Source organism: Lissotriton vulgaris, chromosome 9 (genome assembly GCF_964263255.1).
Source record: "Lissotriton vulgaris chromosome 9, aLisVul1.2, whole genome shotgun sequence".
Classification (NCBI taxonomy): domain Eukaryota; kingdom Metazoa; phylum Chordata; class Amphibia; order Caudata; family Salamandridae; genus Lissotriton; species Lissotriton vulgaris.
The window spans coordinates 454635788-454663747 of record NC_141697.1 but is presented as its reverse complement, the minus strand read 5'-3'; the positions used below and the strand labels follow the sequence as shown (position 1 = coordinate 454663747).

The 27960-nt window shown below is 44.9% G+C and overlaps 1 protein-coding gene across 1 annotated transcript in view; it reads right to left on the bottom strand.

Annotated features, from left to right (window-relative positions):
- Positions 1 to 27960, bottom strand: part of LOC147690262 (inverted formin-2-like) — a 342433-nt gene that overhangs the window by 61549 nt on the left and 252924 nt on the right. The window contains exon 17 of the mRNA XM_086939469.1: positions 13706 to 13806. Within this exon, the coding sequence (XP_086795595.1) occupies positions 13706 to 13806 (101 nt within the window). The remainder of the gene's footprint in view (positions 1 to 13705; positions 13807 to 27960) is intronic.

The following is a 27960-nucleotide window of genomic DNA, read 5'->3' as shown; positions in this document are numbered from 1 at the left end:
CCGCCTGCACCTCCCTCCTCCTTGTCCTAGTGACAGGTCACTCCTCGGCTAGACCCGCATTAGAGGCCCTGACGACTGTAGGTCTGCGCTAGTTCCTGCTAGCATAAGATCCGGCAGACCTGAGGTTTCAGCAGACATTACCTGCCTACTGAGGTAAGCTTCACACTCTTTCAGCTGTGGAAAGGCAGAGCACACCTCTGTCTGCTCACCTGCCTCATCTAGAGATGCATGAGGAAGTGTTTATCTCTATACTTAAATGTAGACCCAATCTGAGACAGTCTAAGGAGTGGGTGGAACTTCACGAAATCTCACAGAGTTTTTATGTAATTCAGCAGAATTCCGTGTAGTAAAACTCACGAGTTCGGCCCACCCCTACATTTGTAAAACTAATCATTTCCATCATGGTCTAAAAGATAGCAATAGATAACAGCTCCAATGCTGGTGAAATTTCAACCTGTATACCAATACTGTTTGTTTGTATAAGCTTTATTCGAGACAATTCTCATAAAAGCACATAAAATCAGAACAGTTACACAAGATACATAATACAGAGTAAAAAATTCATTAAACACAGTGCAGCTCATACAACATTACAGATAAAACAATATATGCCAATACATAAAAATTTATTAATGTATTAAAAGGAATCCCTGATTACCTGCAACCCCCCAAGGACCGTCGTCTTATCGCCCAAGCCCAACCCATGTATTTGGCGACACCCATGACTATCGAATCCTGGTGTGTTGTACATAGGATTCTTAGGGCCACTGAACTATCGCGTGTCCCCAAATTTTTGCATACCAGCGAGAGCCATTTCCTCCTCGGGTTCACATAGGCTTCACATGAAAAGAGAAAATGGCCTAGGCTCTCCTCGGCATTTTCACAGGCAGGACATAGGCTGTTGGTGGGTCTGTGCCAGCCAGATGTCAATTTCTTAAGAGGGATAGATCCTGACCTTAACTGGAAAACAAGTTTCCTGTCCATTGGTACCGTAATATTGTCCCAATAATTTTCTAAGACAGGTAAAATTTTGGTCTCCAGGAAACGACCAGACATAGAATTTGCCCTGGTGTCATTCAGCATCTTGCCTCCCACCCAATCCCAATATTGCTCTTTGAGGGCTTCTCTGCTTGGGAAGATTTCTCCCTCGGGGTTATTCCAAAGATTTGAAAACCCTAGATTTACCAACATGGTCTTCAGATGTTTTAACCATTTTATCTTATGGAAGATATCTTCCTTGATTATCCACAGAAAGCCCTCCGCGTACTGTCTTATTTCCGGAGTCGTCCAAAGGCGTCTCCAGTAAAGAACTAGTCGCAATCGAGCTCTGTCGGCGATCGTGCGTCTACCAAGCTCCATGAACAATGGGATTAGGGGGGTGCTCTGTGGAAGTCCAGTAATCCCATGCATGAACTTGTTCTCGGAAGTCTGAAGAGCCATCAGACTATTCCAAGCCCATAGTTCAGCGCCGTATAAGGTGGCACCCAAAACCTTCGCATCGTACACTGTCAGTGCGGGTTTTATAGGTTTTGTTTTTGATTTACGGTGTTCCCCCCTTAGGGCACCTGATAGCTGCTGGTGCTTTAGGACTACTTTGTTCACGTGATGCGTCCAGCCAGTCCCCCCCGCAATCTGCACTCCCAAATATGTGAATTCATTGACTATATCGAGCCTGCTGTTATTTAGGGTTATCTTAGGATAGCTTCTGCGTCCAGCAGAGAAGGCCATTAGTTTGGTTTTTCCTACGTTTACCTCTAGCCCGTGCTCCAAGCAAAAAGCATCAAAAATGCTTAATGCACGTTGCAACCCCATGGGAGTCTTAGACAAAATAAGAGTGTCGTCAGCGAACATCAGGATCGGAACCCTGGTGTCCGCTAACGATGGGGCATCAACACTAGCCCTCAACATTCTCTCGACTATCCCGTTAATGAATAACGAGAAAAGTAGAGGGGCCATAGAACAGCCTTGCCTAACACCCCTTTCCACAGGGAAGTCCACTGTTGTCTCGCTACTTCCTCCCCATTGGACTCTGGCAAAGTTGGATTCATGCAGTCGCATAATTAATGTTAGCAGTTCTGCAGGAATCCCCAACATTTGGAGCACCGACCATAGCTTGTACCTGGGGACTAGATCGAACGCAGCCCGCAGATCGACAAACGCGACATACAGGCTGCCCCTTCCCAGCTCGACGGTCTTCCACCGCAATATAGTGAAGCGAAAGACCTGGTCAATGGTACTAGTTGCTCGCCTAAATCCCGCTTGGTATGGGGAGAGGGCGCTGTTATCTTCTACCCAGTCCATTAGCTGGTTTGTTACCATTCTCCCGACTATTTTCTGCACGGTGGCTATTAAGCTTATGGGCCTATAATTAGCAGGCAATGAGCGATCGCCCTTCTTGTGGATGGTGATAATGGTTGCACCTTTCCAAATGTCTGGAACCACTACCCCCTTTGCTAGGGCATTTGCTACAAGCAGGATGTATCTCGCCCATCTGGCCACGTCATGTTTAAAAATATCAGGGGGGATACCATCTGGGCCTGGCGCCCTCCCACATTTCGCAGAACTGATGGCAATTTCTGCTTCACTGAGGGAGAATAGATCTTCGGTTGCGTAGACCGGTGTTATATCATCAGCTGTCACGGATGTGTTACTTTCCGCGTACTGGGGCCCGAAATAATCGACCCAGGATTCCACTGGTACATTATTGTCAGGTTTTGCTGGGCCCGCACCACTACCCCACTTGATAATTTTCCAAAATAACATTGAGTCTTTATTATCAGAGGCTTCTTTTAATTGGGCCCAATGGTCTTCGTCCCATTTCTTTTTTGCACGATAGATGGCTGCTTTGTACACTTTCCTATTCTTTATCACTGCAGCACGATCCCTGTTCCTTATTGCATGCCCCAAATCTAGACGTGCTGCTCTGCAATGATTATCGAACCACCTGCCCACTTCTTTAGTTTTCCTCCCTTTTCTTTTCTTTATGAAAAAACATGGTCTTAAAGAGGAGAATAACTTATTGTGGATTTCAGTGATACCATTGTCCCCGGGAGCCACTGGGGCTACTGCTTCTATCGCGGAAATTGCACAATCAACCTTATTAACAATATATGTCATAGTGACTTCGTTTGCTAGCACCTTGGCCATTTTAACCTTCGCTCATCGTTACTTAAAAGAGGGGTTTCATCGTGTGTCTCGGTAGGGTTTCCTGAACCTGCATTCCACCACTTATGTGACACACATAGGGGGTTGTGGTCACTTTCAACCCGGGGCCTAACTGCCATGTCAACAACCCCATTCCACAGCTGGAGACTACACAATATATAGTCAATTCGGCTCCTATTAATACCATTGTCAAAAGTGAAACTGCCCTCCTTATCACCGGGTGTCCTACCATTGAGGGCTCTTAGACCATTTTCCAAACATATTCCATTTAGCAGTAAAATCTCTTTTGTCCATCGTTTCACAGGTTGTAGGTTTAAAGATGGTACTCCCCAGAGATTATCCTCTTCACACTCAATAAGGTCGTTTGTACAGTTCAAGGGTTCAAAAGTCCTGTTTAAATCCCCTGCGATTATCTTTACATTTCCCTGGGAATTAACCTCCATAACATCAGACAACAACTCGATAGTGGATAGATTTGTTACTTTGCCACCTCTCACATAGACATTGTATAAATCTATTGGTTGGCCTTTTGCAACAGAGATTCTAAGGGCTTGTAGATCACTATTCCCCAGGTCTAGGATTTTTATATCAATGTGCAAACCCTGTCTGACCCACACTGTTAGGCCACCCTTTGGCCGCCCTCTTCCCCCTTTTATGGCTGTATATAACAATTCAAGTAACCTAAGCAAAAGAGTGGATCACAAGCCCTGGTTTCTTGAAAACAACAAATGTCAAAGCCACTTATGAAATCCACCCAAAGTTGGGAATCCAACTTACTGGCCAACCCGGCGACATTCCAAGACAAAAGGGTGCCAATATCTACATTTGTCCCGTCCCGAGCTTTGGCAAGTGGAAATTCATGGGATGACATTGAAATTCCCATTAGACTAGCCAGCCTTTCTGAATCATCTATTGAGACCACAGCTAAATCATCCATTACAGGGTGTAAGACATTTGAATTTGATGTTCCTAGTCTAGAACCACCTTCGTTGGCCACACACCCAGCCTCGGTGTTGTTCTCCTTTATATTTGTAGCAATAATATTACCACAGACATCACCTAACGCCTCTACTTCTTTTATAGTTCCGCCCATGCTGTCAATACCAGTATGTCAATACCCCCAGCCCGAGTCCTGCCATCCTACATGGGGATTATTGTATGTATGTGGGGTATAATTAAAACTAGCATGGGGAGGTGGTAAAGAAATAACTGGCCATTGCGCAATGGGGGGGGATTATGGGCTCGTTGAGTAGGCTTGTAGTTACACTTGTTGGTCTGGGGTAAAAGAAGGTAAGGTCCACAATACCAATACCACCCTTATTTGTTCCCCATCCCTGCCTTGTTATCCATCCCACCACCCTAGGGTCTTGAAAATTAACCACTATACAGTCCCCCCCCAGGGTTTTTGGTGTATAGCCCATCCAGTCTATTCTCCTTGCCCCTATTATTAGCCCATCAATATCACCCGGCAGAGGACGATTTTCCTTTAACCAGTGCATGGTCTTGTTTTTAAGCATCTGGAAATTTTCTCTCTGTCCTAGGGGTAAAGATGGTACATTGATAAGAACTGCCACATAGGGGAAGGAGTCTGGAGTAAGGTTGATTGGGGGTTTTCTATGAGGTGGCTTTGGCAAGGGCGTTGGGATAGGTTTGGGAACTTGGGGTACAGGTTGGGGGGCAGGTTTCTGCACCTGTTTATTGTTAGCTAGGGGCGCTGTTGAGGCTTTAACAGCCGGCTGATGAACATTGACCCCGTTTCCTACCCCCGTGATGTTTGGAGGTATACGTGTGTTGGTAGTTGCGTTTACAGATGTTGGTACTTTACCCACTTGTTGGCACGAGGTAACCACAACGTTTACAACGGCCGGTTGGTTTTGTGGCTGGGGTAACGAGGGCTGTGTGGGATGTGTTGAATTCGACTGCGATGATTCAGAACCCGCAGTCGCTTTCTCGGCCCTAACTGTGGGTTTTGCAGTGACTTTAGCTGGGGGTTTATTTTGTTTGGAAGGTAAAGGGGAGCCGTTTCTAGGATTTCTACCCTTGTCCTGTATGTGGGGGTTATTTACGACCTGGGGGTTTGAGTTTGTTTCCACCCTGTTTGCTTTAATCAGGGATTTTGTAGAATAGAAATTGTCTAAGGTTATTTGCTCAAAGTGGTTTAACCTATCTATGAGCTTAGCAATTCTATCCTCAATGGGAGTGAGTACCAATCTAAACATTTTTTCCAATTCTGGAAGCACATTTGCGAATAATACATCATTATCTTTACTTGGTACTTTGGGAACAGAACAAGAATTGTCCACTTTGTCTTGGTTATCCTGAGAAGTAGGAATAGTTGATATTACATACCAATACTTGCAATGAGTATGACAAAAAGGTTTACTTGCAATATCATTGAATCAGATAATATTTGTTTAAGTCATAGCAGCAACGTAATAAGTAAAGGATTTCAAATAAGCATTGCCTGCCATACTTGTAAACAATGTATTAATGTGAACATTTCATATACACTAATAGTTGCCTAAACAGCTGCTCGAGTAATGCCATTTTGAAAACTAATATCCTCCACATGAGGTCCTTTTGAAAACTAATAAATTAATTGCTACCAACCAAAGTGTTTATCATCCTTAGCAATTGGCAGTTGGAACTTGAGCCTATTACGGAGATACCTGCTGTATGTACACATTTCATTCTCCAGCACATCATGGCTACTTTGCTCATTTGCACCATTCATTTGTTATTGCTGTGTGTCAATGACAATGTTTAAAAAAGTCACGTCTACAGGAAATTGTGAATTCCTAAACGTTTATAATCAGTCAACTCTAGCTCTTTGTATATATGTCCAACCAGGCACCAAACCCTTTTATACTTTGCAATACATTTACATATTTATCAGAAAACACATACGCATTTCTAAATTGGAATTTTCTGTTCTCTAGGAGATCACTTAAATAAAATCTCTGTTGACTTAATTCCAGGAATGCATTAAAGGAAATTGAAACAAGCCTCAGCAATACCAAAATTATATTGCTCTCAGAGTTTTGAAACCTCACTGAAATCATGAGACTTCTTAGAGAAAATAAGATTCATCAAGATCCCACCTCTTTTTAATGTGAGAGCGGTGATTCTCGATCTTGGGTTACGTTAATGGAGCAGCACAAACATTAGATACTCTGGTTATTCAATTACCATCTTTAAACCTTTGACTTAAAAAAGTGTGCTCCTTAATGAGCCCCATATCGCTACCATTACAAAATGTTTTGTGAAAGCCAAGAATGGCTATTGCCATTTTAGCCCATGCCCTAGTCTTCCCCCAAGCTCAAAGACATGTTTATGTGTAATGTTGAATTCTTGACTTAAACTGGTTGTTGTACTGCAAACCATGTCGACAGCGCGGAGTACAGATGCACAATATAAAATGTCTAATAAATACTTTGTAATTGTCTGTACAGAAGAAATATTGAAATTGTTCAGAATTTGGTAGCTAGAATAGTAACCAAGGTATGTAAAAGAGAACATGTGCTTTGGTACTGCACCTGCTCCATTGTTTATCGGTGGAGGAGGTCATTTCTAAAAATTGCTGATATAGCTACAAAGGATTTTATGGTAAGTCAACTTCTTACATTAAAACAGGTTAACACAAAATATCTCTGCATATAAGTAGAATACCGTAAGCCTAGCACAGTTAATGCTAATGGCAATCATTAACTACAGGCCTGGCAGTTGATAGACACAAGATCAAAGATCATCTACTTTCCGATAAGTGATCAATACATTCCAAAATCTAACATTAACTGGCTTGCCTAAGTTTGTGAGTGCCCGAGCTATTGGTTAAGCACTATAACAGTTAAGAATGGATCGTCAATATCCATCCAGAATTCCAATGCTATTTTTCATAAAAAGACATGAGACGTGTTTTTATAAGGCCACAAAGGGGTTAAACTTACATTTTAAGGACAGTCACCACTTAAATGTGTGCCAAAGCATGTTTATTACATATTTATTTTAGGAATGCACACATTTTGACCTGTAGTTCACTCAAAGCAACACATCTTGTAGAAATCGATTAGAAAGCAGCACAAGAATGAATATGTGATATGACTGATGCAGCAGGGTTTTCGCAAAATAAAACCTGCTCAGATTAAACTTCTCATTGCGTGGATTAAACAACAAATTGTGTGAAAATTAACAGTGCAAAACTAAAAAAGGGGAGATGGAATTTGCACAAATGTGTGCTGGAAGGAAATCCGCATTTCAAGTGCTTTTCTAGTAGGCTGCAAACGTGAATGATTAATTCAGATTTGTTGTTTCCTCATCTAATTAGTTGGTTGTTGTTCTGCTGATCCTGACTCTTAACTTTGCTTCTCATACCTTCTTGAGGGTGCCCCAGCTTTCTCTTCCAGACGGAGAGTAGTTTTTGGACTAATAACATTTTGTGCTATAGGTTCATATGATATTCTGAATTTGCATTAATCTTATTTTGCAAATGTTCTTTACCTTTTGTTTCTTCGCCTATCCATGCGCTCATGACATGGCTTTGAGAAATTATTGAGAATTACTGTATTATTGTTTCTCTTGTGTGGTGATCTATGATTCGAGCTGTAATGTGCTTGATACGCATTCACATTGATTTAGATAAAAGTATATTGATGAGTAATCAGAGTCCGTCTTTATTAATGTCATTTTGGTTCATTTTGGTTATATTGAATGAATTCCATTTTTATTTAGGTCCTCATTGTTAGAATTCTGCCAGTCCTTTGCCAATCCCTGACAACTATACAAGATTCATCGGAGAAGAGTGAGGACCATTATAGATAGTATACATTTAGTAACTTGGTTTAAACGCACGCAGTGTGAAAATGACTATGTGGTATTAAATTGGCTCCTGATGGTAAAATTTGGCAAAAGCCCCTTTCCTCTGCATCAGTTTTTGATAGTATACTGGGTGGTTATATTGATTAAATTAGCAATTGATTAGGACAGAATTAATAATTTTGGTGATTAATATTTTGTATTCTTGTTATATGTGGTGGTCCATGGTTGACCTTAAGAGAAATTGGTCTGAAGTGACCTAAGATCCCAGGATGATGATATTACCTAATGGGAGTTCTTAGTGTGGCATACACTAAGTAGAATAGCATTGTCTGCAGTACTGAACAATAGTTGCATTGTTAGTATTGCACAGGGAACTTTCAAGTTAGTATAGTGGAGATTTTTTGGGATACCTTTAGAAAGTGCAGTTGAAGTAGTCCCAATACTTGATTGAAGGTGGAATAACGTTGTTCGTCATTCTGCTGGTATCAAAAGAATTCTTCGAGTGGTTGATTCTATTGTTTCTTTTAGTGGAGCAGACAAGCAGGTTTGTTTATATGTTGTTCTAATCTTGTTGATCTTTTAAGAAATTTTTGTAATTTACTGCGGATTACTTTTGTAAAGGGAGGGTCAGTCGCAGGAGTTATACTGATGTCACAGAGAGCCGCACTGGCATTGATCAGCTAATGTGAATCGTCATGGAAGAGTGCTGTGCTGGTATTGGTTTATTGGCGTGAGTTGCGCTGGTATTGGTCAGTTTGAACTAATAGTGTTTGTGGAAAATACTGAAGTGTTTTCCTCGGTTTTGCTTTGTATCTAGTGTAACAAACAAAATAAAAAAAAGTTATTGAAAAGATGAGCCTATACCTATTAGAGAGGTAACTTCTGTTCCACCTGAGAGTATGCCTGCTTCTTTTATGTCCCTAGAATGGGGATATCACACATCTACATGGCTGGAGAAATGGGTGAAGTATACAGAAGGAGATGAGAATATGGTGTTTCTAGAGAATGGTATTTTTAACGTAATGATTTTAGAAAATCTAAGACATCAAATGAATGTGGTGAGACCAAATCCAATACCTATGCAGTATGAAGCGCTTGAGGAATGGGATCATGAGAAATAGAGAGATGGGGACAGGTCTGAGACTAAATACAGAAATACTGCGAGTAGATAATCGGAAGCAAACTGGGATGCCCAAATGAAGAAGCGGAGAAGAGATGTGATAGCAGCTGGAGAGGGTTTATATTCAGTTGTTGTAGTCGAGAATCATGAAGGAGGAAAGCATGAGGAGAAAAAGGTTGTGGAAACAGGTCCTGAAGCTTTATCAGTTCCTGTGACTATTGGTCCTATAGTTCTATTGTATAGTGAAAGACAGAATATTTTACAAGTGCATGCATTAACAGTGCCTGTTAATATTAGAGAAAAGAGGAATGACACCTATATCAGGAGGTTTAATAGGGCCATCTCCAGAAGAATCAGATGAATGGATTAGAGGGATGCTGTCTAACAAAGTGAATACAAGCATGGATGTGAGCAGATTGAAAGCAGATTTAGAAGAGATATTAGTCGGAACGATTAGTCCTGAAAGATTGAGTAAATACCAGAAAGAAAAGTTATTGTTTTTGTGTAAGAATATTACAATGAGAGCGAAGAGTCTTCATGAGGGGTTTGCTGAAGTCTCACAGACATATGGTGTTGATGTAGAAAAATCAAAGGCTTTACGGAAGACATATAGACTGAATTTTAGTGATAAGCATTTGGAGAGTGTAAATGCTTCAGGAAAACTGTTGCAAATTAAAGAGCTGATCAATACATTGAGACGAAAGGGTAAATTAGAATGCTGGCAGGGTAGACGGGCTAAAAAGAAAGAAGAAATGGCTGCAAATCAAGGGGCTTCCTCTATGTCTCCATTGAGAGAAACAGGGACAGAGACAACAATGACAAATGATATATCCGATGAGAGATTTGCAAATGGTTTCATAATACTGGTTGCAGTGCCAGAAGAGTAATTCAGATACATCTCAATAACTGTGCCGGAGGGAGGAGGAGGAGGAGGAGGGCATGCTTGGTGCATCTCTAGAAGGTAGATCAATCAGTGTGGTATCTTTGTGGATAGAAAAGTCAAAGGTAATGTGATTACATTCCTTGTAGACACTGGTGCTACCCGTTACACTGTGAGAACTGTGTCAATCCTTAACCTATCCATCTCCGGAGATGCTATCCAAGTTGTAGGTGTTTCAAATCAATTGATCATAACTCCAGTGAAAAAACTAATGAAGGTACTCATTGGAGATTTCAAAGACATGCATCGTTTTGAGGTGAGTGATACAAGTCCAGTAAACCTGCTAGGAAGAGATTTGCTTTGTAAAAAGAACTGAACCATGTATTGTACACCAGATGGTATAGCATTTCTTACACAGGATGAGAACGTGGTGTTCAAAACGATAATGGCAAGGCAAGGGATAGAAGTGAATGATTTGTATCCTTTATTTACAGCAAAGGATTTGCCTGTTGAACTGAGAGACACAGTGATGACTTATGTGTGGGATTTTTCAGGGAAAGACATTGGACTAATGAAAGGAGTTGATCCTATTCAGATATCAGTTAAATAAGGTGCAGAATTTCCCAAAACACCCCAATATAAAGAGGAGGAGGAGGAGGGGGAGGAGGAGGAGAAGGAGAAGGAGGAGTAGGCACCCTAGGTCGCAGCAGCGACTGATGAGGAGCCACAGGCTGAGCTGATTCCGGTGACCTGGTTGGAAAATAGGCCCTGGAGTATTCAGAGTCCAAAGTATGAATCACCCTCCTCTACTTGCGGGCAGGCCTTGAAAAGGAAGCCCTGGAAGCAGTGCCCTTGACGGTGAACGTCAATGCCGTCTTGACCTTGAACTCCCAGACGTGGAGATGCTGACCACAGAGCGTGACAGGCTTCTCGACGATGAGCTCCCATGGCTTCTCGACGTCGACTTTCTTCTAGACGCAGACTTTCTTCTAGGCGCCAACTTTCCACTAGGCGCCGACTTTCCACTAGGCGCCGACTTTCCACTAGGCGCCGACTTTCCACTAGGCGCCGACTTTCCACTAGGCGCCGACTTTCCACTAGGCGCCGACTTTCCACTAGGCGCCGACTTTCCACTAGGCGCCGACTTTCCACTAGGCGCCGACTTTCCACTAGACGCCGACTTTCTCCTCGACAGTTTTGATCTTCTCATCGGCGGCGACCTGCGCGTCGACGGCGAACAGCGATGTCGCCTTGATAGCGAGCGCAATGTCTCCTGGACTCAGATCGACGGCGATGATGTGTCGACGTCATCTGTGAAGTCCTCGACGTCGACATAGTCTGAGGTCTCTACGTCCTTCCCCTCGATGTTTATCTTTGACATCATTTAGACCCAGAGCCCTGGGTCCCCGGAGAGCACATGGTGGTCATACCTGGCCTCGACATCGTCGACTTCGACCGGGACCTGCGTTGTTTCTGAGCCTTCTTTCGACTTGGGAGAACCCCAGAGGCTGACGCATGCATTGTGGAAGAGGAAAGGCTCTCTCCATGCCCAGATGTCCCATCTGCAGCCTGTTGTCTTCTCTGCTCCAGGCCTTGAAGACTAATCTTCTCCCTGTCACGCAGGGTCCTCCTGGAGAATGACTTGCAGAAGACACAGAAGTCAGGAACATGAGATGAGGGAAGACTGAGTATACAAACCCTGTGAGAGTCTGACTTGGCCTTATTCCTCCCACATTCTGGGCACTTGTCAAATAAAGATGGCGGTTTGGCAAGAAGAAAGTGGCCAAACTGCCCCCAAAAGACTGCAAGAGGAAGGTAAAGGCCTCAGACGTCGAGTGAAACACTCAAACTATCAAAAAGCTCAAATATTTGAAGACATACCACTAAAGGTAGAGCTCAATGCTGCAGGGTCCTGCTAGCAGGAGCCGGAAAAAAGAACTGAGTGTAACTAGTCTTTGGCTGTGCATCATGGGATACCGAGGGTCTCTGGAGAGTTCCTTAAAGGCACGGTATCCTTTCACAGACACATAATGGCTGCCTATGGGGCTTGTCTATCCAACCCTTTCTCTCTATCATGACAAAGGATTTTTGGAAAGGGGAGTTTCTCTATGCATGAAACTTAGCAAAATGTTTAAATTTCAGTGTTATCTAGCTGTCCTTTTTCACTTCAGGATGAAGTACTGGCCAGAGTAGCCTTGTTAATTTCAGGCTGCATTATTTGTCTTTATTTTCTCTTAAGTGTCTAAGCAGGATTGCAGAAGAGGACAACTTAAGAGACTATTTTGATTGCTCCGGTGGCCACACACATGGGCGGGACTTTTCACATGATTATGACTATACACAGAGATCCCCTACTACAGAATTGCTAGTGCTAGAATTTATAGTTAGGCATGCTTCAGGTGAGATTTCGACTTTGCGACAGGTGTTGCTGTTTTCTTATCTAATTCACTGGTTGTTGGTCTGCTGATCCTGACTTTTGACATTTGGTCCTCATACCTTCTTGAGGGTGCCCCAGCTTACTTTTCCAGCCGGAGAGTAGCTTTTCAGACTGATAGCATTTTGGGATGCTATTCTGAATTTGCATTAATCTTATTTTGCAAATGTTCCTTACCTTTTGTCTCTTCGCCTATCTGCTCTCTCATGACATGGTTTTTGAGATGGTATTATGAATTACTCTATTATTGTTTCTCTTGTGTGGTGATATATGATTTGAGCTGTAATGTGCTTGATGAGCATTCACATTAATGTAGATAAAAGTATATTGATAAATGATCAGTGTCTGTCTTTATTAATGTCATTTTGGTTATATTGAATTGAAGATTAGTTTTAATTTCATCGTTGGGGATTATCATGTGAACATTGACAATCTATTTTACCAAATCGGCCTTACAATCACATGAAGGTAGAGCCAATGTCTTCGACAAGTGAAAACGCAAACTTTATCTACAACACAAACGTTTGTCAAATTTTCTGCAGCATTTTGCTTTCAATGGCATCACCAATATTAAAAATGTTCCTTTGTCTAAGAACAACGTAGGATGATGGCAAGTAACTCTAATTGGTAGTTTGACTTGGTTGAAGAATTGAGGAAAAACACACAGAATTACAAAAGAATATCATAGAAACTAAACATGTTATCCAAGTGATGTGTGTCAGATGGTCATGAAGTTCAGAGCAAATGTTTTCAATTGAGTTTTGGTATAAACTTGCTTTCAAGCATTTGATGGGTTATGGGTTGCAAAGTTGTGTATCAATATCACCTGTTTGGAATGCTGTAAGCAGTCTACGGTCTAGAAATGTATAGCTTTGCACGTGTCTGCACTCACAGCAAAATAGATTGTTTCAAATATGCTTCTTTTAGAGTTTTGTGCATGTTAAAACAACCAATTGGTTGATCTGTTGTGTGCAACTCTCAGCACATTCAGAAGGACGGAACAAATATCTTCTATTACACTTTATAACATAATTTTTGTACACAGTTGTGTTTGTTATTTTAAGGGGTGCCTGGCACTGTTGGGTGTGGCATTCTGTGGATTGTGTTTTAGCCAAGTGGAGTTAACTTTAAGCGGTGTTCGGTCTAGCGACCTTCCATCAAACCTCTGTGTAGTCACTGTATTACATATCAGGCATGTTTTCACTGCCTTAAAACTATACACTTCTCAGTTGCTTTGTACAAATCATTCTAGATTAGGATTCCCAGATTTGATGATAAATGACATACTTACTATCACAGGCTTTGCGGACTAGTTTTGCTTTTGGCTGAAGCATTTCAAGGAGAATTGTGGTTTCCTCGCACAGAAGCATACACTCAATCCGGAGCTGGTAGCTGATATCAGGAAAACAATGCAACATTTTACTATTGTAAAATTCATATGCACCAATTCCTTTTACAAAACATGATAAAATAGCTTAAACCCAAACACATTTCATTATTTTACGAGTCAGCAGGCATGGTTTATATATTAAAAAAAAAAGTAAATCCTTCTACTTCAAATAATTCACAAAACATGGTGGGTGAGAATACTGCTTTCCTGAGTGATGCTGTGATTCTTTGTACACAACAGAAATAGTGTCTTCTAGCCCTATGCAAGTGTTCAGCAGCTCTCAGCGAAGGCTTTAATTTAGAATTGGGCCTGGCCTAGACATTGCCACAGAACCTGAACAACTGTACTGTTTTTGATAAAGCGGCTCAAATGTTTTGAGCTAGTCTGATGCTCCTGTTGAAAAAGGTACAGGCAGAAGACCTTTTCCGAAGTTGCCCGGCGTTAGCCGCCTCTATACCCACTCAAATTTACCAAACAAAGAGGCAGGCGCTGGAAACAGAAGTTTTATTCCGACGGAGCAGAACACGTCAAAATCAGACAACAGGGTATCTTCTCGAGGTGCTCTAACCGCATCTCTGAGGCCTGGCCTCTTATACACAAGTTTATTGTTTTATTAGGTTAAACACATCTCTGTCATTTACTTTGATGCAAGGAAAGACATCCTCGGAATCCCCGTTTCAGGCCCGTTCCCACACACATTTACAGTTGAAGTCCCCACCCCAGTCACAACAGGAGATGATTGTCGCGCAGTTGGACATTCCGCCGATTCACGGAATGTGTGATGTTGATCGGATCTCATGGGGTGGGGGCTTTGATCAACTCGTGGATCCTTTGATGGGAGAAGCTTCCTACTGTATGGGGGGGGGCAATAAACGGCATCCGCAGGGCCAGGTGGCGGCCTGGGAACGAGGAAGACAAACGGGTACAGAGGAAAGGGGGTTTTATCAAAGGATCCGGGACCAAGAAAGGAATGGTGGGAGGTGTTGCGCTGGGAACAGGATGAGGTTCCGAGGCAGAGCAGCGTGGGAGAGGGGTTTATGATCCAAGGTATGTGAGAGCGGGGGCTGTCAGCGTGCGGGGGATGCTTTGCGAGGTCGGGGGAGAGAGAGAGAGAGAGACGCGCTGGCTATCAACGATGGGCAGAGAGGCCATAGTACTTAAAATGGCTGCCGCTTACGCGCATGAATGGGCTCGAAAAGGGGGCAAGATGGCGCCGATAATGTTGATGCTGCGACCTAAGGTTTAACAGTCCTCCCTTTTCAACATATCTAGCCAGCTTGCCTATTCGATATCAATCTTCATTAAATCCCTGACCTCGGCATCATACAATGCTCCCATGCGTTCATTTCTAAAGTCCACAGTTTTAGGGCAAATACAATTTGTGCATAGTGAACACAGAGGTGGCAGACATTGAATTCCTAAGCATAGACCACACATCACAACTACAGGGATCAGGATAATGGTAAACAGTCTCCAGCCCCAGTTTTTAACAGTACTCCAGAACCATCCACCAAGCGACCATTCTTCCTGTTCCTGGTGGACTTCTGAAGAGAGTCTGTGGAGATGTTCGATGGCCTTGTACACTGAGGGTGAATTGTCCGGTATGAATGTACAGCAGCTGGACCCAATAATTCGGCATGCTCCACCACGGTCCGCAAGAACCACATCTAGGACAAGGCGGTTCTGGAGTGCCACCAGGCGGACCGCTTGAAGTTCGGCGGTGTTGTTAGCAAGGATACCAGCTGTGATGTTCATTGTTGTCTCAACTGCCTGAGTCAGATGTCGGATGGCACGGCTGTTTGCCATCGGGCCCCAGAGCGGAACAAGTCCCTTCATAGCATCGAGGAACTGTGCTCCTGTTGAGTCGGCTTGTTCAATGTCCTTGGCTCGTTTTTGTCTATGATGGTTCGCTGGAGCCACATAAGTCGGAGGAAGGATGAAGGAGATGAAACAAGTGCCCCCCCCAGCCTTTTGGGAGCCAGGTGTAAGCCTTTGTGCCGCAGACGAAGTACATGTTTGGGGACGACACAAAGGAAGGTGGATCAGTGGAGTCCAAAGTTCTGGTGAAACGGCAGGCACTGCGGCCTACCAGCTGTGTCCCAAGCCCTTCTATGCACATGTGGCCTGTGACGTTGATGACTGACAGGGCCACAGTCAGAGTGGCAGCCGTTCGTTTCCGCAGGTAGGAGAAGGTGGGTCTGGTTGGATTGTTGAACACCTGCATTTCAATTCCTTCTTTAGCAGGGATGTCCATGTGTAGAGAGTCGTTGGAGGTCTGTGGACAGAAGTGAGTCTTGGTTTTGTTTCGCCAGACCTCGTGGAAGAAATGCGTTACAGTTTTGCTGGAGGTGGCATTGTCCTTATAGCTTTCTTGCAGGAGGATCAGCCAAGCAAGGCAGGAGCCGTGAATTGAGAAGGGTGAAGGGATGAAAGGTATTGAATGTCCAGTGGCGTGGGGTAGCAACCCACAGATCCAACAGTTGGTGGCAAGATTGTGCTGGTGCAGCAACTGTACAAAGGAGTTATTCCAAAATTCCTTTCGCCTCTCTCTGAGTTGAGGAGAGAGCAAAATCAGGTAATGTTCCTTCATGGTGGTAGGCTGAGCAGTGGTCAGGAATGTTTCGTGAGCAGGTGCATTTTCTTCCACAATCCAGAGCGTGGTCATGAGGAGAAAGCAGAAAAGGATCGTGATGAAAAGTGCAATTGTCTTTGAGCTGTGGAGTCTGTCTGCTTACGGGTTTCTGTAGTGGGTATTTCCTGTTGCTTCCATCATCTTCTTATTTGGCGCTTCCATCATCTTCTTATTTGGCGCTTCCATCATCTTCAAGGTGCTCGGTAGCGGGCAGAAACACAGACTTCGTTTAGCGTCTCTCCGGGTGACCCTTGGTGGTGTTTAGGTCACCGTTCTGAGATTTAACTTAGTCCGTGGTCTACTTAGCCGAAGCTCCCTCTTTTCGTCACAGGAAATACCCTTCTCTGGATGGCACAGTAGGATCAGAGAATTTTGCAAGTTCAAGGGCTTCGGAATCAGGATAGCAGGCTAGTGACGGTCGGTCCTTGTTCAGGAGCTCTTCTTGGTTGTCGATGCTTTCTGTTGTGGTCAAGGTCGAGGAGACCTTCTTGCAGTGGTGCGCGTGCAGCCAGTGCCGTTTCCCCTCCACACGAAGAGCCGTCCGAGAGGTGAGCAGCACTTGCCAGGGGCCCGTACACCTGGGTTCCAGACTTTTCGTTCGCTGAAAATTTCGGATCAGCACGAAATCTCCAGGTTGGATGGCGTGACCCGGACCCCTGGAAGCATCGGGGATGGCCTGCTGCACCTGCTGATGAATGACAGACAGAGTTTCAGTCAATTTATACAGATAATCAGACATTAGGACGTCCGGGACGTCATGAATGGAAGTTGGTTTCGGTGCAGACCAGACACTCATGGGTCGACCAAAAACAACTTCGTAAGGTGTCAAGTGATGTTTGGTGGGTGTGGAACGCATCAATAGCAATGCCAGTGGGAGGGCATCTGGCCATTTCAGACCCGTGGTTGCCACTATCTTGGCCAATTTGAGCTTTAGGGTGGCATTGTGTCGCTCAACAAGACCCGCAGACTGGGGGTGGAAAACTGCGTGGAACTTCTGCTTGATGCCCAGCCCCTTTATGATGAGCTGGATGACTTCGGCTATGAAGTGGGGGCCATTGTCGCTCCATAAAATTCGACAAAGGCCGTAGCGGGGGAAAAATTCCTTTAATAGTACTTTTGCAGTGGCCATAGCAGTGTTGTCACGGGTTGGGTATGCTTCCACCCACTTGCTAAATGCGCATACTACTACAAGTACATATTTCAGGCCTTGGCATCTGTCTAGCTGGATGTAGTCCATCTGCAGGACTTCAAACGGGTGATTTGGGACCCCAAACCCTCCCCGGGGCACCACAGTTCCTTTCCCGGGGTTGTGTTGCAGGCATATCAAGCATTGTTGGACCAGACGTTTGGCGGAGTCTGTGATTTTATCATTGTGCCAAACTCTGGAGACAAGTTCAATCATGGGGGCTGATCCTATGTGGGCAGGGGAGTGTGCCATAGTCAGTATGGGAATCAAGTATGAGTCAGGTAGCAACCATTTGTTTGTGTCCTTTGTCCGCCAGCAGCCTTCGTCGTCTTTCAATCCCACCCGTGCCCATTCGGTCAATTCGTGTTGTGTGCTAGCCATTTGAATGTCTTTAATAGTGTCCCTAGCGTCAGTCCATTTTTCTGCTTGTGATCTAGTTACATACGTGTTGTTGTCCTATTTTCAGCTGTTGTTCGAGCAGTGATGTCGGCTAGTGCATTTCCCTGTCCAATAATGTCCGTCACCTTCTTGTGTGCCTGGCATTTGATGACCGCAAGCCTCTTGGGGAGAAGGACGGCTTCGATCAAGGCGGAGACTAGGTCTCCATGCAAGATGGGGGTGCCGTGTGAGGTCAAGAATCCCCTTTCCCTCCAAAGGAGCCCAAAATGGTGAACCACCCCAAAGGCGTACTGGCTGTCGGTGTAAATGTTCGCTGTGGTTCCTGCTGCTAGAATGCAGGCTCGTGTCAGGGCAATCAGTTCTGCTGCCTGGGCAGATCGTTGCGTGATACGGGCTGTCTCGACTACAGTTCGAGCCGTGGTGACTGCATAGGCAGCTGAAGTGGTGCCATCGGGGAGTTTGATGCAAGAGCCGTCCACCCACAGCTCTCCGTCGGGGTCAGGAAAAGCTGTGTCTCTGAGGTCAATTCTACTTCTAGTCTGTTCGTCCGTAAGGGTCACACAGTCATGCAAAGGGGAAGCATCGGGTTCGTTCTCTGATAGGAGTAACAGAGTTGCTGGGTTCAGGGTGGTGCATCGTTTCAGGGTGATATGGGGGGCAAGCAGAGTCAACTCGTATCCGGTCAGTCGTGCACTCGTCAGGTGTTGGGTCTTGGTCTGGTTCAGAAGGGTGTCAACTGCATGGGGTACCAGTACCGTGAGGGAATTCGAGAGTACGATCCCCTCACTCTGTCGGATAGAGATAGCAGCGGCAGCTACAGCTCGAAGGCAGGCAGGTAAGGCTCTGGCTACAGGGTCAAGAGTGGCAGAGAAGTAAGCGCATGGTCGTTGCTTTGGGCCAATGGACTGGGTTAGGACAGATAAAGCGCACCCCTCCCTTTCGTGAGTGTAAAGGGAGAAGGGCTTTGTGAAATCAGGGGTGCCTAGGACAGGGGCCAAACAAAGAGCATCTCGCAATTCCGTAAAGGAGGATTGGCATTCGGCAGTCCAAGGGAGGGGGGAAGGGACATCTTTGGCTAACAGAGAAAGCAGTGGTTTTACAATGAGACTGAAGTTTGGCAACCACTGTCGACAGAAGGAGGTGAGGCCTAGTAGGGAGCGAACCTGTTTCTGAGTCTTAGGGACAGGAGTTTCGAGAATGGTTTGGATCCGGTCGGGAGTGAGTTTCCTTCCGTTTTTGGACAAAAGGTGGCCTAAGTAAGTGACCTGGGGTTGGCAGAATTGCAACTTCTTCTTGGAGACCTTGTGGTAATTTTCTGCAAGGAAGTGCAGGAGTTGAATGGTGGCTGTGACCGCTAATGGAGTGGTGTCGGCTGCCAAAAGGATGTCATCGACGTATTGCACTAACACCACTCCATCGGGTAACTGGACTTGATCCAGCTGTCTCTTGAGGGCCTGGCTATAGATGCTAGGGCTTTCTGTGTAGCCCTGGGGTGCTCGGCAGAACCTATATGAGCGGGCTTTTAGGGTGAAGCCGAAGAGATATCGGCTGTCCGGGTGGATGGGGATAGAGAAAAATGCATTTTTGAGGTCAATGACAGTGAAGGTGGTGGCAGTAGAACGAATCAAAGTTAGGATGGTGGTGATGTCTGAGACCACGGGGCACTGGGGTACAACCACTTTGTTGATCTCACGGAGGTCAATGATAAAGCGGTATGCTTTATCATCTCCCTCTCCTTGTTTCTTGATGATGGGCAAGATAGGACTGTTGCAAACGTTGCTAACCACTTCCTCTACCACTCCTGCGTCTATCAGTGACTGAATGATCTTTACCAATGCCTTCTCGCCCTCGGGCGATATCCGATATTGTGGAAGTTTTGGGAGTATCGCGTCCGGTCGGACAGTAATGTGTACTGGATCGATCATCATGCGCCCTACGTCCGAATCTGTCTTAGCCCACAGATACGGAGGCAGAGTGTCATGCAGGGATGTGTCAACGTCAGTGATGGAAAACATGCGTCGGGGAGGGCAATGTCTAAGCAGAACGGGGTTGTCGTAAAGGAAAACTCAAACTCCGTCTTGAGAACATCTGATTGTCGCTCGGAAGTGTTTCAATAAGTCAAGTCCCATAATAACGTCAGGGCTATTGGAGGAAAGCAAAAACGTGGTGTCAGTGGTGTTGTTTTCCAATTTGAAGAGGATCGGGGCGGACAAAGGGTTAGTGGAGGGCGTTCCATCGAAACCTGTCGATGTTATGAGTGAGCCAGACAAGGGTGCCCTTGGAATCAGTCGTTTAGATAAGGCACTACGTGTTGCGCCAGTGTCTACCAGAAATGGAGACTTTGTACCCAGGACCTTAGCAGTGACATAAGGGCCTTTCTGGTCAACAAAGAGCTCGACTGGATCCCTCCCTTGCCCTTGGCAGTCCTATGCAAAGTCGTGGGCGTCATCGTAGTCAGATTGCTGGCATTGGTTCTGTCTGGGTCGATCAAATGTATTTGGTCTGCCTGATCTGTCGTTAGTCGTGTCATTTGGGGGCCCTCGCTGCTGTCCCTTATTTCTCGGTCCACTTGCTATGTCCTTGGGGTCTTTGTTTCTGATTATTTCCAAAAGAACCGGGCATTGGGATTTCCAATGGCGAGTCCCTTTACAGAAAGCACACTGGTCCTCTCTAATGTCTGTACGTCCAATGTGGGGAGTCAAAGTACGGTCCTTGGGAGGTGCAGTCTTAGGGACGTTCGTCTGATAGTTTCCCCTGTATTGGTCTCGTCCTATAGTCACCCCTTGCAGTTGTGCAATCATCACCCTCTCTTTCAAGTCTTTCTTCTTTTTCTCTGTTGCTCTATTGTTTTCATTTTTCTGATGTTCATAATATTGGGCCATCTGGAGGATGGTCGCGGGTTTGGAGGCTGCCCAACTACTCTCGCTGGCCTGCAGTTTCTGGGAGACCTCTGGTGTCAAACCCTTAACATAATTCTGGACAAACAGATGGTGTCCGGTTGCAGTGGTCATGTCCTGGCCGCTGTAATTGGAGAACACTGTTTCAAACCGGGAGAAGTAATCCGATACATCCTCCTGGGGTTTCTGGCGACAGGCCGTTACTATCGACCAGTCCACTTTCTTTTCTGGAATCAGGGTTTTTAATTTCTGTACGATTTTATCTGGGAGGTCTAAAATGGATTTCAAAGGCTTTTGTCCAGGCTCTCGTTGTTTATCAATGCCATCGAGATGTGACCAGGTATGTCCAAACAGTTCAAGGTGGTCGACTTTCCGGATTTGTTTCCATACATCAGCTGGTAGACATAACCCGAAGAACAAGTCGATGTCAGCCAGGGTCATAATCGTTGAACCTAGGGCTGTACCTAATTCAGTATAGAAGGCAGTGGGGTTTTTTCCTAGGTCAGGCAGAGATTTCCGGAATGTCAGAATCTCTTGCCGGTCCCATGGCTGGTAGACCCAGTTGTACACTACCCTTCCTTTTGCATCTTTGTGGTTTGCATCATCGTTAGTCCCCTCACCTCGTGGAGGAACCCAGTAAGGGGCAGCCTCTCATATCGGCATCATAGCGTTAGATTGCTTAGTTTGTGGTTCGGTCGCTACGGATGTCGTGGGTTTAGCTCCCGATTCTTGTTCAGTGAGGTGGCGGAAAACCTCAAGCGTGCGCGTAAGGAGGTCCGTCACATCACACTCGCCCTCATTCCCGATATCGACCTTTCGGTACAGAGTCGTTAGGCTCTCGGGACCTTTGTCTCGATATCGGTCCTCGTATGCGTTCAAGACATGGTAACACAGTCGTACGGAGAAATGTCGTCTGTGACTTCCTGTATACGAGTTAAACATATCCGTGATGTACTCCTCATCTTCCTTTCTTTCTACCAGTGTCCTTGCTATCTTGTCAATCCCTGCTTGCTCATCTTTGCTTAGTCTGCTTGTTCTTGCAGGACCAACCCTTCGGGTCTCAGGATCGCCCAACGTTGTCGTTTGCGTAGTATCTAATACAAGGAGTTCGGCCGGCACAGAGGCCATGGGGGCCGAAGCTGTGGCGCTACTCTCGTTTGTACCTGAGGGTGGTGGGTGCTGTGCTAAGGGTTGGAAAGGGGCGTATGGAGGGGGCATATAGATGATCGGAGGTCCTAACAAAAGATCATCGTTAGCTCGTTGCTTCAAGGGCAATTCAGGATAGAGCGTAGGGGGTGTTCTAACCGGACACTGGTTTGATGTTTCTATCTCTGGTTTCTGGTTGGCTTCCTCTCTTTCCTTAATCTCTTCTTCTAGTTTCTTAGCAGCTAGGTGGGCTGCCTTCCGCAGCTCTTTTCCCAACCTACTCTCGTTTCTCTTCTTACGCTGTTCGGTTTCTTTGCGCCACATGCCGAAACTATCAAGCATAGTGGGCGTTGTCTTGTTTTTACCAAGGGCTGTTTCTAGCGCGTTTATTTTATCATCATCGAAGGATCCTATCAGTGGCCACTGACTTTCTCGATCCTTTTTCGTATATTTATGCCACAGCTTGCTATAGGCTATAGCGATCAATCCATGCTTCATGAACATGTCCTTATTAGGGGTGCCTTCCAGTGGAGCCGGATGGTTCATCTCTAATAAGCGGTCCGGGCTAAACAGGCTACCAATCAGTGGGGAGAAGACAGGCATAACGGATCACAATGGGGACAAAGGTCAGCACTACCTATCTTATCACTGCGTGCAAAGACTAGACAGAATATTTCTATTCTACGTTGTTTGCAGGCGGTGAATACCTCAAGAACCAATATCAAACAGTCAATGTTCGGTCAATCAGTGGGGAGAATAAATAGGCACGCAAAGGTCTGCGTTCCCTACCCTTTCACTATCTGCAGAGAGGAAACCTGTTCTTTCCTGTTTGTAGACAGAGAATCTCCAGAAAACAATCCGCGAACAGTAGTTCGGGTTCAATCAATTAATCAGTGGGGGAGAAAGATAGGCACGACGGATTATAATGGGGACAAAAGTCTGCGTTACCTATCCTTCACTGCTTGCAAAGAGAGAGCCTGTTGTTCCTCCGTTTGCAGACAGCGAATCTCCAAACAAATCAACAAAGAGTAATACTAGTATTTTCCAAACAATCAAACAATCATTTCGCAATTTGTCGTGTTTACACGACCTTACCCGGACCGCATGGACAGTTTCTTGTCTTCCGAATCCAGCGCCCGATCGTCCTCTATTCTTCGTGATCCTCGTGGCACTCCTGATGGTTCCCAGTCAGGACCGTAGATCACTCGAGAGAGGTCTGTTCGGAACCAGTGAAGTTCGGATGATCGGCTGTCAGACGAGGGTCTATCGGACAGGTGCACTCCCGATCGTTGCAGTCGTTCACTCTGTCGTCAGGACCTCTCCCACTGGATCCACTGGTCGCTGATGGGCCCCACGTTTGGGACGCCAATTGTTGAAAAAGGTAGAGGCAGAAGACCTTTTCCGAAGTTGCCCGGCGTTAGCCGCCTCTATACCCACTCAAATTTACCAAACAAAGAGGCAGGCGCTGGAGACTGGAAGGCAGGAAACAGAAGTTTTATTCCGACGGAGCAGAGCACGTCAAAATCAGACAACAGGGTATCTTCTCGAGGTGCTCTAACCGCATCTCTGAGGCCTGGCCTCTTATACACAAGTTTATTGTTTTATTAGGTTAAACACATCTCTGTCATTTACTTTGATGCAAGGAAAGACATCCTCGGAATCCCCGTTTCAGGCCCGTTCCCACACACATTTACAGTTGAAGTCCCCACCCCGGTCACAACAGGACATGATTGTCGCGCAGTTGGACATTCCGCCGATTCACGGAATGTGTGAGGTTGATCGGATCTCATGGGGTGGGGGCTTTGATCAACTCGTGGATCCTTTGATGGGAGAAGCTTCCTACTGTATTGGGGGGGGGGGGCAATAAACGGCATCCGCAGGGCCAGGTGGCGGCCTGGGAACGAGGAAGACAAATGGGTACAGAGGAAAGGGGATTTTATCAAAGGATCCAGGACCAAGAAAGGAATGGTGGGAGGTGTCGCGCTGGGAACAGGATGAGGTTCCGAGGCAGAGCTGCGTGGGAGAGCGGTTTACAATCCAAGGTATGTGAGAGCGGGGGCTGTCAGCGTGCGGGGGATGCTTTGCGAGGTCGGGGGAGAGAGAGAGAGAGAGACGCGCTGGCTATCAACGATGGGCAGAGAGGCCAAAGTACTTAAAATGGCTGCCGCTTACGCGCATGAATGGGCTCGAAAAGGGGGCAAGATGGCGCCGATAATGTTGATGCTGCGACCTAAGGTTTAACACTCTGCTTTGAAAAGACACAATGGTGTCCCAAGCCACAACTATATAACCTTATGGTAGGTGAATTCCAGCCTTGATTCTGAGCAGTTTTCGTCATGGTTTTCACAGACTCGGTTCTTTACCTAGTTGGCTGGTATTTTGATCTCAGGCAATCTGAGATTGTGGCCTTAAATTCTTTCTGGTTGGCGACTTGGTCATTACATTTTTATTGAGAACTAAATTATGAAATGCTCATCACAAATTGTGCCAGGGAATGCTTGTAGGATATTGTGCTGTAGAAAGCCCATGAAAAGATGTCCAGTGGAATGTCAGAATGTAGTTTTACATTGTCAAAATAAGTATCGAAAAATGCCCATGAGATTAGATTTCTGAAACTTATAATAAATATTTTCATGCTGATAAGATTTATAGCCATGAAATAGCCACAAAGTGTCAAACAAAATGATAGGATAAGAATTCACAAATTGCTCTTTTAGTTACTATCTTGAAAATCACAAAATGTATTTACATGAAATTGTCAGTTATGTGTTGTGCCCCATAATTATCAGATACACAGATTAAAAGCGTAAATGAGGGGCATCAATGTCAAGATGTCAAGCCCCACTGTTCTGTGGGTGAATATCCAACATGAAAGGCACCCTAGGCAGCTACTATGCAATTTCAAACAGAATATTACTTCAAATGTCTGCTATATGTTGAAATACTGTATGAACAGCACCATCAACTGCTTGTGTAGTGTTGTGTGCTGTATCTTCATGTTCTGCATCATGAGAGTGAAATAATGCATATTGCAACAGATTCACCCCTTTTCAGAAGGTCATATTTCTGCCTATGAGGAGTTAAGGGTATTATTGGCTTTCCTTTAAGACCTCTATTTAAGCAACCCGGATATGCAGAGCATTACTCTAGACAATTAAATCTTCCCCAATCACCCTTGTTGCTATGTTAATATGAGGACTTTGTGGTACGCACTAAGCCAAAGAGTTTCTGTATGCGTATTTTGCACTTTTACATTTTTAGAAGGTGCAATTTGGCTAATTTGTCCCAAACTTGATTCCAGTAAATGTAATCAGAATTTACTCCTAGATCATGAAAGTGCCGTTTCCAGTAGATAGTGGCCATTTTCTGTATAAAGAGATATACAAAGATTGCCAACACTTTCTACAGTGGATTTTCAGGCAAACATGATGCATGGTAATCATTGCAAAGTCAATACCGTTAACCTCAATAGTTTATGTATGCTAGACCTGCAGTGAAGATAGCAGTAAGTGCTATCTTCACTGAAGACCTATCGAGTTTCTAAAATTAATTTATCTCTGTAGTTGTAAAGGCTCTAATACCGAGTGCACTTTGCAACTACGTAAATGAAAATGTATCTTTCGCCTAACCCAAGATGTCTAAAAAAACGTTTTTGCTTCAAGTCCTAGTTAGGTTTAGTAATCATAATTGGCTGTTATACACATGTAGGCTAATGTTGGCCATATGTTTCCCTTTCAAATTCTTTTAGCAAGACATTTCCTTCTCTGACACCAAGACTAGTTATAACACTAATATATTTGACAAACATCCTAATATCCCTAATCTGTTAGCCCTAAATCTTTCAGTGGCAGGCCTTAGATTACCCACAACTTTATGTTGAATCATGAAATCCAGTTTGCCACTTACCGCCTATTCGACCCCACACTTAATGCATCATTCTGCAGAAAACCTGGATTTCTATTTGCTTTCTCATTGTGGTTATAATATATTTCTTTGCTTTTTTAAATATTAGCTTACAGTTACCAGTATGTCATTACTGTAAGTACACATTGTCCTATCAGCTGTTATCCCATTAACTGTGAAGAAAAGGGGGAGGGAAGGTTGACAGAGCCTCACGGGAGCAACACCCAGGGGAGGATCTGACAGACTGGTACTCGCCTGATTCCTCACTTATCATCAGCTACTGTCAACCCGAAAGAAAAAGGGGGATAAAGTAAGTGCAATCAAACCAAAGAACCATTATGTGTTACACGTGTTACATAACCCATTGTAGTATGACAATGCCCCTACCATTCGAGATAAAGACATACCACCATTAAAAAGAGCTGAGCTGAACTGGCAACTACAACTTTATTCTGTGCTGTTGGCTCACTCTATTAAAATTAACCGACATGTTTTATCACCGCTGTTTACTTTACCAGTGATTTCGGAAGGGTTTTGGGTCAGCATACATATTGCACGTTTAGATTCTCCCTTTATTGTACCAGGTGGCCTCCAATGTTGCACCTACCCGGCCCCCGTGGAATACTGTGTGACTCTCGGACACCCCTACACCATTAGTGGGTTCCGCCAACCGCCTATAGGTCAGTCTCGTCACTGCGCGCTGATGTGGCCTCTGCACCCCCTTTTTCTTTCGGGTTGACAGTAGCTGATGATGATAAGTGAAGAATCAGGCGAGTACCAGTCTGTCACATCCTCCCCTCGGTGTTGCTCCCGTGAGGCTCGGTCAACCTTCCCTCCCCCTTTTCTTCACAGTTGGAAGGTAAAGGGAGGTGATAAGATCGGTGGTGGGTCACAGAGACACACATATACAGTTTTTAAAGTTGGTTTAGCTAGTGACTGTGTTCAGCACACTCAGAGAGAAGGCTGAAGCACACCCTCTTTCTGACTGAATTAAGTAATCTGGGTTCTTTAACCACAGAGTATAAAGGGGCAGGCCATTGTGGAGGATCTAGTTTTGAGTGGGGGACGGCCTGGTTCCCATTCCCCCTGAGGCTCCTGAGAGTAGAGAGGATCCCATTAACTTGGACAGATCACTTCGCAATAACGTTAACCATTCAGACCGCTTATCACAAATCCCCACACGCCAGCTCTCGTGCCCCCATTCAGATTCGAGCTTGGAAGAACATCGACGCTCATACCCTACAAACAACCCTTTCCTCCACCCAACTGGTTGACACAAACGATCCGCATATAGCCTCCAACAATTATTCTTTCTGGCTACACAACGCCTTTAGCACCTTAGTAACATCCAAGAATATTTCCTCTAACCAAAACTCCCCTTCCTTCCCCCTGGTTCTCAGAAGCACTCAGACGTCAGAGGCAACAATGTAGAAACTTAGAAAGGTGCTGGCGTAAGCACTATAACAATAATGACAAAACTTTGTACAAAAATGCGCTAGCTAAATACATAACGCTTATCACCACAGAGAAAAGCACATTTTGCCTCACACAAATAGAGTCAGCCCAAAACTCCTCCAAACAACTTTTCCAGGTGGTAAATAAACTTTCCTGCCCACCGGTGAGTGCAACCAGAGAGGCCTCTCAAGCTCTCTGCAACTCCCTTGCAAATTTCTTCAAAGGAAAGGTCAATGATATATACTCTAACTTCTCAACCGAGGTTAGAAACAACCACCCACATTATAACATCATCACCAATGCCCCCTATGCAGTTAGTAGAACTAATCTCATCCATTAAATCAGGATCCCCCCTTGATCCTTGCACCCCTCCATCCTTAAACAGATTTCAGACATAATAGGACCTGCTCTTACTAATATCTGCAATTCTATGTTCCTACCCATCAATCTGGAAAAAGGCCATCATCAAACCCCTGCTCAAAAAACCTAACCTCGAACCCTCAGAATCAAAAAGCTACAGCCCCATTGCATCCCTTCC